The sequence below is a fragment of the Triticum aestivum genome, chromosome 6B (assembly GCF_018294505.1).
Source record: "Triticum aestivum cultivar Chinese Spring chromosome 6B, IWGSC CS RefSeq v2.1, whole genome shotgun sequence".
Classification (NCBI taxonomy): Eukaryota; Viridiplantae; Streptophyta; class Magnoliopsida; order Poales; family Poaceae; genus Triticum; species Triticum aestivum.
The window spans coordinates 282386633-282399555 of NC_057810.1; the positions used below are offsets into that span (position 1 = coordinate 282386633).

At 43.0% G+C, this 12923-nt stretch overlaps 2 protein-coding genes across 2 annotated transcripts; one reads left to right on the forward strand and one right to left on the reverse strand.

Annotated features, from left to right (window-relative positions):
- The first annotated feature begins 404 nt into the window (after window positions 1–404).
- Window positions 405–5029, forward strand: LOC123136932 (uncharacterized). The gene is made up of 3 exons (XM_044556448.1): window positions 405–584; window positions 717–1960; window positions 2303–5029. The coding sequence occupies exons 2-3, from the start codon at window positions 917–919 to the stop codon at window positions 4382–4384; spliced, it is 3126 nt and encodes a 1041-aa protein (XP_044412383.1). The 5' UTR covers window positions 405–584; window positions 717–916; the 3' UTR covers window positions 4385–5029.
- A 1114-nt stretch (window positions 5030–6143) lies between these two features.
- On the reverse strand, window positions 6144–8203 carry LOC123136933 (uncharacterized). Its single transcript, XM_044556449.1, has 3 exons — window positions 7781–8203; window positions 6996–7323; window positions 6144–6906 (listed from the first exon to the last, which is right to left on the reverse strand). The coding sequence occupies exons 1-3, from the start codon at window positions 8194–8196 to the stop codon at window positions 6247–6249; spliced, it is 1404 nt and encodes a 467-aa protein (XP_044412384.1). The 5' UTR covers window positions 8197–8203; the 3' UTR covers window positions 6144–6246.
- Between the last annotated feature and the right edge of the window lie 4720 nt (window positions 8204–12923).

Here is a 12923-nt window from a genome sequence, read left to right on the forward strand (position 1 = left end):
GGCCACATGCCGACCACGCGGACCAAAATGCGACGCGTTGGCGGCACAGGCCAGTCAAACACGAATGGGGCCAACGCCATCGAAAACACCGATCCAAACGAACAAAAAAGAGACAAAACATACCTCTATTTACATCGCCGCGTTGGAGTTTCTCCAATCATCGGAGCCGACTCAGTTAGCGCTTAGTGCTACGTTGATATATCTTGACGCGCATATGGGTTGTCTAAAAAATGCAACAAATTCCACCTACATTCTTGTTATTTTTTGTTAATTTACTTCTCGGTTAGTATTTATCTGCTCCCTTCCAAAAAAAAAAAGAAGCGGAAAACACACAGCAGGTTGGCTTTCACCCGTCCCCACAGCAGTTTTTGTTGCGTTGCGTTGGCATCTTCCTCAGAAGAAGAACCCATCCATACCTGCCATTGTTGACTTATTTCGGCAAAGGCGCACCGGAAGAAGAACGCCTCTTCGGAAGCTGCCGAGCTCACCAACTCCATCATTGCTGCCAAGTCTGAAACCCTTTGCCTCATAATTCTGTCGACGCTCTCGGATTTCTCGGACCGCTCCCCACTTATCACTGATAAGTAAGTTCGTTCCGACCTTGTGCTCTTGGTTGCTGCACTTCACACATGTTTTGTCACGATTCGTGCTGCGGTTTTGGAAATTCGGACTGACGATTGGGGTTTGGCTTTGGACGGATGATTTCTGGGTTGAAGCGGATGATCGGTAGGTCTGATACCCAGGTTGATAGAAAGGGGGATTTTGCTACCCGTACCTGCGACCGGGAGCATGCATGCCATTTGTTTGTGGAATTGCGACAGCAGGGAACTGATTCTTGAATTCTTGCAAGAAAAGGCTTCGTCGGTGTGGTGATTCGACTCTATCAGGAGTTGTTTTGGTGCCCTGAGGCGAAGCCATGGACGTCGTGCAAACAATCGCCTCGGCCGCGCAGCTGGTGTCTGCAATGGTGTCCGCGGTGGGAGCGCTGGAGCAGGCGGCCGCGGACGCCGCTGAGGCTCCAAGGAGGCTCCAGGTGCTCGAGGACTTCGTGTCGGACCTTGAGGTGTTGGTGCAGCAGGCTAAGCAGAAGCACGCGCACAAGATGCACGGCCCGCAGCTGGAGCGCCAGTTTCAGAGCTTGAGCAGGCTCATGGATCAGCTCCGTGCCAATATCATCAAGGCGAGGCGAGCCTTGAAGAAAGGGAAAGGGAAGGGCTTGGCTAGGGTGGTTTGGAGCTCGGTGGTGGGAGACCCCCTCATGAAGTACATTCAGCTGATCAGAGATGACCTCAACTGGTGGCTGGAATTGCAGAAGTTGACAGAGAACGTAGGCAAAGCTATAGCGTCTACTGCTAAGGCCACGCCATCGTTGGTCAGAGTCAAGTCTGAGCAGGGCTATCCAGTGTCAGAGAAGTGTGGCTATGTTAGGGACATTTTGGAGAGAGATGATGGTCATCGAGTTGTCCTGATTGTTGGATTATCTGGTATTGGGAAGTCGTGCCTCGCTCGACAAATAGCTTCTCAGCCGCCTGGTAATTTTGTGGATGGCGCAATTGAGCTCAGTTTTGGCCGGTGGTGCAGTAGAGCAGCTTGTAATGGAAGCAGAAGTGAGTACCATAAACGTCTTGTTAGGAAGATAAGCAAATTGCTAGTGCAGATTGGTTCCATGACTGTCAACGAGGACACGAGCAAAGATCTTGAAGATGTGTGTTGCTTACTTCAGAACGCGTTGGTTGGAAAGAGTATGTTAATACTACTCGATGACGTCTGGGAGCAAGACATAGTTGATCGCTTCACCAAGCTATATGGTAATGGTTGCCGGTATCTTGTGACAACAAGGGATGAAGCAGTTTATGAGATAGCAGAAGCTGAAAAGGTAGAAATATCCAAAGATGACATCAAGAAAATCAGCAAGGGCATTCTTCTCTATCATAGTCTGCTTAGTGCTGAAGAGCTTCCGGTATGCTTTGTTATTTTCCTTATAATTCTTTAGTGAATTTATCGATATTGCCGTGCCTCTTAGTTTTCTATGTTAAATTTAATTTACAAAATGCCCACTTCCCTTCATGACGTATCCTGCAGTCTAGGTCTCATCCCTTTCTTTCATATGTTCATCTTCTGAGTTTCAAGATTGGCTTCATTGTATTAACAGCATGTCAAAAAAATAAATTATATCCATGCAAATCTACTTAGAGCTATTAATTGTGCTTATTTTGCCATGCAAGATATACTCAATCTAGAAATTATTGCTACAGACTACTTTTATGTGTTCCTAGATGGTTTACCTTTTGGTACTTTGCAGCCTGTTGCAGACGACTTGCTGGACAGTTGTGGGCACCATCCCCTTACAGTTGCTGTCTTAGGTAAGGCCCTAAGGAAGGAGACCAGAATGGAAAAATGGGAGAAAGCAATATCCAACCTTTCCACATATGCAACTTGTGCACCAGGTCCAGTTTCATATGTGAACGAGAAAGAAGTTGAGACCACCTTGACCATATTTGGATCTTTTGAGTTCAGCTTGGAAGCAATGCCTGAAAATTCACGAAGGTTTTTCATGGTTCTCGCAGCTATTTCATGGGAAGAACCTGTTCCAGAGGCATGCCTTGAATCCGTCTGGTCAGCACTTGTGCAGGACAGTTTATTCCCTATTGTGGTTTCAAAACTAGTAGAAGGCTCACTCATCATCAAACTGGAATACCAATCGATGTATCATATGCATGACATGGTTTTTCTCTACCTTGAGAACAAAGCAAATGATGCTGCTCATACTCTTCTGACCGATTCATTTCCTGAGTATGCTGCATTGGTGGCTCCTTGGCTTTTTATTTTTGGCAAAGAGACCGTGAAAGGGCCAGCTGAGCAGAAGATGAGATCATTCTTTTCTTTGCTAGAGTTCATGGAGATTGAAATCTTACTGGGAAGCACCACCCAAGCTCTCATGGCATGCAAATCAATACCTGAATTTGAGGCTAGCAGGCTTGGCTTTAGCAAAATGCTTGGACCTCGAATAGCGGAGCTAATTTCTGTTGGGTCACAAGCTCTTATTGTTGCTGTCACTAAAGCTATTACAGTCGTCTTTTTCCAAGGAGACTATGCAAATCTCGCCCAATCTATTGAAACAGCAGGTTCTGTTGATAAATTAATATGTGTTCTTCGTGGCTATGTGGATTCTTCATCTCTAGCCAACGTTTCTGCTGTTCTTGCCAAGGTATCTGAGCATGTCAGTGCCAAAACTGCCGACGAAATTTTGTCAAGCATTCCCATGGACAAAATTGCAGAACTACTGTCTCCAGAAAATGACGAGTGGCATGAAATTGTGTTCACAACTCTAGCATCACTGATAAAAGTGGGAAATTTAATGGCTGTCGAGATAATGATCGAAGCAGGAGTTGACAAGAAGCTCCTTGTACTTTTAGGTTGCAGTTCTGAGATCTCACAGCATCATGCAATTATCATGCTGAAAACTTTCTGTGAGCTTGGTGCGCCACTTAAAGAGTGCATGGGGCCTGGACTGTTGATTCATTTGCCATGGCATGCTCGGCTTGCCTTGGAGAGGTTTGTTTTATCTGACCAAAATGTAGCCCCATCACCGAAGCCTCAATATTTTGAGGTGCTTCTTCACAGGATTCTACAGACAGACAGCAAAGATATCATTGAAGCTATCCAAGGTTTATTACCTCTTGCTGAGAGGGCTAACGATCCTAGGGTGCAAGATCTTCTTTTGGGAAGCAATCTGTGTGATAGGTTGGCATTTCTGCTGCAGCGCAGAGAACCCGAAAACAACCAAGTGAGGTCTCAGACTGCCTTTCTGGTAATGAAATTGGCCTGCACCGGAGCAGAGCCATACATCCGTAGGTTCTTGGAGCTTAATATTGTGCACGAGCTCATTGCCATGATGCAGTCCTCTACCAATGACCTCCAGGATTCAGCATACCATGCTCTCCATCAGATCGTGTATGCAAAGGGAGGATCACTAGTCTTGCAGAGGTTTTTACAACTAGGAACTATAGAAAAATTGGTCAATCTGCTCGACCGTAAGTGCGTCAAGACAAAGGACCTCACGGTGCAACTTCTGGTGGACATTGTGGCAGTCGGAACCAAACCCTGCATACAAAGAATGCTCTCTTCCCAAGTCATCGAGAAACTTGTTTCCCTTGAGAAAGCAGGTGGGTCTTTCAGCGGGTCAGTGTCAAGATATATCCACGGATTGAACATGTGCGAGAATATCCAGTCTGCTGAGAGAGCAGTGATGAAGCAGCATATTTTGAGGAAAGTGAGATCGGCGGTGAGAGGGCATGATCTGGAGACGAGTCTAATTGCTTCTGTGGAGGTCTGCGTTTCTGAAGGCACAAAAGGAGCCAGCAGTAGCAGGAGAAACAAGTAGCATTATGCTGCAAACTTCAGTACTTGAAACATACATATAATCTTTGTTTTGAAAAGAGAAACATATATAGGTTAAGATGCTGCAAATTCAGATAAGAGCTTATTCATCAATATTTTGATAGGCGTTCCTTTTTCCAGTACACGAGTTGTTTTCCTATAGAAAGAGAGAAGATCATGAAAGCTCATACTGTCGCACTGTCCATGGGTAGTTCTGCATAACTAGTCTGAGCAATTATCCATATCCACATCAGCCCCGGCGTACAAATTAACAGAAGTAAGTTGCCACGTTCAGTACATGTCCACAGTCCACAGACCAAAGCAGTCAAGTCTATTGTGTTAATGGACTGTGGTCTTCTACCGAAGTTCCTTAACCTTGTAAGAGAAGCATTGCCTGGTACAGTTTTTGTGCCTATTAGAGCATCTCTAGCCGATCCCCTAAGGCTGGCCCCAATGGGGAGTAACATAGAGTAGTAACATACATGCCACGTAAGCATGTTACTACTCTATGTTACTACCTCCACAGTGGGTGGTAACTTATGGGTGGTAACTTAGAGGGTTTATTTATTGCTTTTGTGGGATCTATAGTAGTAGTTCAACTTTGTGATCTATATGTGGCATGTATCAACAAAATTTGTGTTTTCCGATACTTATGGATAAATAAAAGAACACAAATTTTGATCATAACAAATAATAAAGTATAATATTATATTATTGAAATATATAGAACATATTTAGCAATACATCGATCAAGACTTGGATATAATCTATTCGCGCCCAAACTTTCTCCATATATGCTCAATCAAATCATTTTTAAGAGCCTTATGCGTTGGACGATCACGAACTCTAGCATCTCTTTCAAGTACCTCGGCAAATTCTGGCATGTCACCATGAGTAAAAACCGAAGGAAGGGCAATCGACGAGCCTGCTTCATAATTCAAATCAAGAATATTTCCCGCCTCTTCTTGTTCATCATCGACTATCATGATGTGTAGAATGATGCATGCCAACATAATATTATTGAGATCACCCCGTTCATATAAACGTGCCGGAAGCCGTAAAATAGACCATCGTGCCTGCAACACACCAAATGCACGTTCCACGTCCTTTCTTGCTCCCTCTTGATGTTTCACAAACAACCTGTGCTTTTCTGTTAAAGCCATCGGTATTGACTTCATGAATGCTGCCCCCTCGGGGTATATTCCATCTACAAGGTAATAACCAAGTTGATATTCCTTCTTGTTGACAGTATAGTTCACTCGAGGAGCTTGCCCTTTCAGTTGCTCAGTGAACAGCGTTGATTGGTTAAGCACGTTGATGTCATTGTTGGATCCGGCAACACCAAAAAAGGCATGCCATATCCAAAGATCTTGAGATGCAACCGCCTCTAGAATAACAGTAGGGGCTCCTTTATACCCGCTAGTGAATTGCCCCCTCCACTCTAATGGACATTTCTCCCATCTTGAACAACAGTAGGGGCTCCTTTATACCCGCTAATAACAGTCTGGTTCACTACTGGCCATCTTGAACAGGGAAAGAAGTGGTGCAGTGTGCAGGAGTGAGGAAAAGAGAAGGCATACGCTTGTATATATAGCACACTGTTGTGAAACGATTCATGTGTAAATGAAAACTCAAACGATTGAGCTTCAGCAATGATTAAAAAAGGTAACGGGCATAATAGTAGCTGATCGGTCCATCAATTAGAGTAGCTTCACCGATGATTCATAAAAGGTAACTGACAATAGTAGTAGCTGATCAGTCCAAAAGCTAACAGCAAACCATCACGTTCACATCAATTTTAGAGTAGCTGATCGGTGCACACAATAAACTGACCGGACAACAAAAGTGATAAACGATCCATCAGGTTTACACAACAAACTGACCGAGCCAATTTCTAATATGCTTCAAGCTGTTGATCTTTGCGGTTTCAAGCTGTTGATTTGATAAAAGAACCTGGCTGTCTATCACCTTTTGGCGCTCCTCCTTCGATTGATTGTTAACCTCGATGAACTTGTCTAGCCTTTCTCCAAGCTCTTGCGAGATCCCTCCCGACTTTCCTTTACCAGCACGTTCAGCCTTAGCCTTATCACGACCAGCTTTTGGGCGCTCTTCGGCCTCCAAGTTGATCATATTTGATGGGAGATCGGTCTCTGTCATGTTTCCTTTTTTTGCCATCATGTTTTTATAAGAGGCTAGCCATTTTGAATCATCCTTGATTTTTTCCCACATAGTTAAATGTTGGAAAGGCTGGTGATAGTTCCGTTCATACTTCTCCAACGCCATTTTTTGCAGGTCATGACTATTGTGACCACTATGATACACTCCCATAACGGCAATCCACTCACCGTGGAAAGCGGCGAGCCTTTTCTTGGTCCTTTGCCATTCCGTCTTGAGCTGATTCCGATCTCTTTTGCGGTTACTTGGTGTGGCAGTATTGTATAGAGCAGCAATGTCATCCCAAAACTGCTCAGACTTCTTTCCGTTCCCATCAATGGGATTGAGTGAACACTCCAGCCAAGCACCTGCCTACATTGTTCACAATTAATTCAGTTGAGGCCAACAACAAACAAGAAATTATATGCAACTAAACGGATTTGAGCAACGAATATCCTTACCAGTCTCTCATGTTCCTCGGGTGTATAGGGCAGACGATATGCGGTCCTTGCTCCCGATTCGTCGGCATCTACACTCTTGACCTTCCTTTTCTTTTTCTTTGAATCAACTTTGGTGGGAGCAGACTGAGATGAAACATTAGAGTGCGGTGGTGGCGGTGGTGTTGAAAAGGGATCATGTGGGGAAGCACCAACAAAGTGCAAATTCTCCATATTTTGGTATCCTTGTTCATGATGGTGCATTGGCTGAGGTTGAAAATTGTAAGGATTCATGGGCGGTAATTGTCCAAAACTTAGCAGGCCTTCAGGTGCAGAGGTATACATCGGCCTCCTGTTATATTGTAAATATCAGAATTAAGAAGCATTGTCCAAAGCTTGCTATTAGAAACTTTTGTCTGTTCTAATCATTGCAAGAAAAAAGTACAAACAAACAAGCGAAGCACATCCAAGTTCAAGTGTCTGATATAGTAGTAAACCGTTTGCACAATAAGCACACAGACACACATCACGGGGGACTTGCATATCCTCCAAAGCTCTAACGCTACAGAAATCCGATTCAGCAAGCAAAAACCTGAAGAATTGCAATGGTCTAATGCTACAGAAATTAAGGCTAAGACTTCAGAGTCTCTCTGCTTCAACACGCACACATGCTGAATCAGGTACTCGAGCTATAGAGATTACAATTACCTAATGCTGCTCTATAACCCAAATTGAATTACATAATGCTGCATACTCGAGCTACAGAAATTGTAATTGCCAAAGATTGAATTAAAGAAGAAATTTTATACCATGTAGGGTTGGCTGAGGAGGATTCCATGAGAGGCGGGTACAGGTGTGGCGGTGTCGAGGGGCTGGCCGAGGATCTTGTCGGGGCGCCGGGGTAGAAGAGAAGCTGTGGAGAGCGGCTGGCGAACGAGCTTGCTGTGGCGCCGGGGGAGTGCTGCGGCGGCGGCGAGGTGGCCGATGGCCGGACTTGCGCGGCGTCCTTACGGGCACCGGACTTGGCCATGAATCTGGTGGCTTTGCGCCGCCTGCCAGAGCCGCCGCCGGCCGGCAAGACGGAGTGCGGGGCGCCGGAGCTCCAAGGCGGCAGGGAGGGAGAAGGATGAGGCCCAGGCGTGGAGGAAGAGAAAGTCACACGGGTGGGGATTTTCTTGGTTGCTTCGCGATGCGTCCGGCCGCCGCACACAGGATCGATTAGCATTAATTTTTTCTCGTATGCAGCGCTATGTTACCGGAACTAGCTAAGTTTCTCCAAAGCTCTCTCTCTTCATTTAATCAATGCCACGAAGGAATTTTTGCTGAGCTGGACCCGAAGTTCTTGCTGAAGTTCTCTGCATTGGGGCCAGCCTTAATGGAGTATATTTACTCCACTAAGTTTTGGCCGGACCTAACCGATCCCCTATCCCTACATATAGGGGAGTAAAACTTACTTTTGGTTTCTGCATTTGTTGAACACTTGTCATGCGGCGAGATGGCCTGAACCGCCATTTGTCGTCTATGCACCGGAGCTTGCCAAGCTTCACCTTGACGACCTAATCTGCCTTCGGGGACACCTCATTCTCATTGCCATCCCTTGTACCGGGCGCTCCCGTGGCCGTGTCGGCGCAGCCATCGGCCAAGTGTCGATGCAGGGCACGTGGAAGGTGTGGCCGCTGGTGGGTAGCAGCCGGAGCGCGTCGTCCATGGCGGTCTCGCACAGGCACACGACACAGTCGAAGGGGTCACTGCGGCCCTTGCGGTTGCCGGCGCTGGCGCGAGGATTGCGCGGTAGACGAAGATGGGGACCGCGTCGATGAAGATCTGGTCGACGCCGGCGTCTTGGAGGTGGAACAGCTGCTGGAGCTGGCCCTGGAGCTCTGGTCCACCACGGCCATCGCCGCACCGATGACCTTCTTCCTCCACCACCTCCTCGACTCGTCGTTGTCTGCCGCATTCAGGATCACCCCCCTCCCGGTGGTCACCGCCTTGGCAGTCATCAGAGTGACCCCCGCCGCAATGTCTTCACTGCAAAGAGCCCTCGGCCGACGTGCGTGGACCGGTGCATCTCACCAGCCAGACGTACTCCGCGAGGTCCGGGCACTTCCCGGAGAACCCGGTGAGGACCCAGTCCGACAGGTCCACCGCCCCGCTCCTGGCCTGCGCCTCGAGACGCCTGCACTCCTCGCGGAAGCAGCCGACAGCGAGCGCGTAGCGACCGAGGCCGCGAAGGAGCGCGCCCTTTGCGAGCAGCGCGGCTGGTGCCGCCGCGGCGAGTGGGAGGCAGACATTTTCCTCCAGCCCATAACGCGTGAGTATATCGAAAAAGTTTTTTCACCGAAGCCGGGAGCTACCGGCAGAGCATCAACTGTTCGAGTGCTTTTAGGGATTTGGACCCTGGTTTTGTGTATAAAAGAGATGAATAGAAATACATGTGGGCCTTTTTCATGCTCTTGTCAGCTTTATGTCAGGTGAGAAAGGTTGGGGAGAAGATCGGCTGCATGCTATGCTAAAAATAATCTCTCTCCCCCATCTTACTTCCATTTAATTTCATTGTGGAAATTTGGATGATTGATATTTTCTAATCAAAACTTCAATTTTAATTTTTTTTATATTTGAATTCATAGTGAGAAGATCTTCAGAACAAGATCAATTTTGGATACATTTGAACTAGTTTTAATTTCACTGATTTCAAAAAACAGATTTCACTCAATTCAAAACATAAATTTCACTTATATCCAAAAAAATCATTAATTTCACATGATTTCACTCATATTATATAATGGATTTCACTAATTTCAAATGATTTGACTCATTTCAAAAATAGTTATCAGTCATTTGACATTTGAATGATTACTTATCTTTCAGTTGCATTCAAAATGCAATTTCACACGGTTCCAAAAAATGATTTCTCCGAAATTATAATAAGTTGAGTGAAATAACTTTCACGTGTCAACAAATGTAAGGTTCACATTTTGTAAATAACCAATTTCACATCTTTTTCACACACTGAAATAAGCAAACTTGACATACACATTGGAATATGTTTCATAAAAAAACATAATTCCACTCATTTTAGAAAACAGATTTCACTCATTTGAAAGAACCAATTTCGCTTATTTCGAATGATTTCACTCATTCCAAAAAACATATTTCACTCATTTCAATGAAAAGTTACGTTACAATTATATTTAAAAAACTAATTTCACTCTCTTCCAGAAAATTATTTCCTTGAAATTCAAAAAGTTTGAAATATGTTTCATAAGTATAAAAAATGCCGCATTTCATATGTTTTCACACACTAGTAAGTATAAGAACTGATTTCACTCAATTCAAAAACTATGTTTTCACACGTTTCAAGAAAATGATTTCACTCATTACAAAAGATAGATTCCATTAATTTCACTAGTTTCAGAAAATACATTACACTTATTACAAAAGATGGATTTCACTCATTTATGTTTCAATTTAATTCAAAATTCAATTTCATCAATTCTAAAAACTGGTTTCCTTGAAATTCAAAAAAGTTGAGTGAAATACGTTTCAGTTGTTGACAAATATAAGTTTCACATTTTGTAATAACCAGTTTCACATCATTTCACACACTTGAATAAGCAGACTTCAATATTTCAGAAAATTGACATGTTGAATTTTAGCAAAATAGTGATATATTAAAACTAGTGAAAATAATGTGATAATTTATTTCAAATAAATTTTTGAAATAGTACAATTTAAACAAGTTCAAAGCCCATCCAATATTGGTCTTGTTTAAAAGGTCTAGTTGCCAGAATTTCAAATATACATAAAATCTGAAAAATGGAGTTTCGGTTAAAAAAGATATAAAAATTTACAAAGCCAAATAAAATGAATGGATTTTGGGTGGGGAGAGAGGACAAAAAAATGGGGACCCAAGCATGCATGTGGCGTGTACTACCTCCGTCCTGGTTTATTGGTCCCCTTCGTATTCAGTGTCAAAATTTGACCATAAATTAAACTAACAAAATATTAACATATGTCATAAAAACATATCGTTGCATCGTATTTAAACATAGTTTTCACTCAATTCAAAAACTATGTTTTCACACGTTTCAAGAAAATGATTTCACTCATTACAAAAGATAGATTCCATTAATTTCACTAGTTTCAGAAAATACATTACACTTATTACAAAAGATGGATTTCACTCATTTATGTTTCAATTTAATTCAAAATTCAATTTCATCAATTCAAAAAACTGGTTTCCTTGAAATTCAAAAAAGTTGAGTGAAATATGTTTCAGTTGTTGACAAATATAAGTTTCACATTTTGTAATAACCAGTTTCACATCATTTCACACACTTGAATAAGCAAACTTCAATATTTCATAAAATTGACATGTTGAATTTTAGCAAAATAGTGATATATTAAAACTAGTGAAAATAATGTGATAATTTATTTCAAATAAATTTTTGAAATAGTACAATTTAAACAAGTTCAAAGCCCATCCAATATTGGTCTTGTTTAAAAGGTCTAGTTGCCAGAATTTCAAATATACATAAAATCTGAAAAATGGAGTTTCGGTTAAAAAAGATATAAAATTTTACAAAGCCAAATAAAATGAATGGATTTTGGGTGGGGAGAGAGGACAAAAAATTGGGGACCCAAGCATGCATGTGGCGTGTACTACCTCCGTCCTGGTTTATTGGTCCCCTTTGTATTTTGTGTCAAAATTTGACCATAAATTAAACTAACAAAATATTAACATATGTCATAAAAACATATCGTTGCATCGTATTTAAACATAGTTTTCAATGGTATAATTTTTTGTGACATGCATTGACATTTTGTTAGTTAAAACTATGGTCAAAATTTGACACTGAATACGAAGGAGACTAATAAACCAGGACGGAGGTAGTACTTCTCTGACGAAAGGTAGTAGTTTATTCTGGGAGAAAAATTCATGGGACCCGCATGCCAGTTGATGTGACTTCTTAAAATTGCTACACAAGAGGGGATTTGCTGAATACAGAGACTTATGAATGTGGTACTAGATGAGCTGGATGCACCTTATTGGATGGGTGGGCGTCGATACCTCCCGCCACCGGCAAAAAGGAGTTTGCGGTGAGTTTATTTACTCCTCTACAGGTTTTAGTCTTCAGCTAGGCCCACTTTAGAGGAGACTTTTACTCCTCTATAGCCGAATAAGGGATCGACTGAAGTTGGCCTTAGGTTTAGTGTAGGATAAACTCGCTCCCGAGAATCCATTTGTAACTACTGCATATTAGTCAGCATTTTGTTAGTGCGTAATATCAACTTTCTGATAAAGAAGTTGATATAACCCCTGAGGTTTCATGAATCGGCCACTTAACCCCCTGAATTATAAAATTGAATATTTAACCTTGTGGTGTTTAAAAACCCAGACAAATATCCCCCTCGCCTGATATAAGCGGTCTCAGCAGTTAGTTTTGCCAATGGCATGAGTCAGTGAAAGAGAAAATGCTAAGGTGAACATAGCTACAAATTAGAATCTCTTTTTGCGAAAAGGTCAAAGGTCATATATTAAGAAGCACAAACACTTACAAAAACACCCAACAAAATTAGAAAGTTACATCCAAATCCTTGAGGGTTTTGAAGTCTTCTTCCTCCGCATCCACCGGCTGTCGGCCATGAGCAAAACTCGCTGTGGACCCTGGACCCTCATTTTGAGCAGAGCAAACTTGTTTGATGTAGCTAAATCTGATAGATCCCTCAGTAGGGTATCTAGCTAGGCACTTGGCATGATGATAAAGGTGACAAGAGTTTACCCAACTCCGGACTGAGATAATACCATATGTCCTGCTCTTTCCTTTAATGCTTTGCAGTAAATATATAGTACAAAGTACTAAGGGATTGTTATATGTTTCTTCACAAAAACCTACTGGGGGTCCTAGGGTTTATACAACTAGGTCGGCTACGTCGGTGGAGGTAGAATCC

Excerpts from the sequence above, each read along its gene's own strand:
- LOC123136932 (XM_044556448.1), top strand. The coding sequence starts at position 917 with ATGGACGTCGTGCAAACAATCGCCTCGGCCGCGCAGCTGGTGTCTGCA. Across the intron at positions 1,961-2,302 it reads TTAGTGCTGAAGAGCTTCCG|CCTGTTGCAGACGACTTGCT; the intron begins GTATGCTTTGTT and ends GGTACTTTGCAG.
- LOC123136933 (XM_044556449.1), bottom strand. The coding sequence starts at position 8,196 with ATGCTAATCGATCCTGTGTGCGGCGGCCGGACGCATCGCGAAGCAACC. Across the intron at positions 7,324-7,780 it reads TCCTCAGCCAACCCTACATG|GAGGCCGATGTATACCTCTG; the intron begins GTATAAAATTTC and ends ACAATATAACAG. Across the intron at positions 6,907-6,995 it reads CCGAGGAACATGAGAGACTG|GCAGGTGCTTGGCTGGAGTG; the intron begins GTAAGGATATTC and ends TGAACAATGTAG.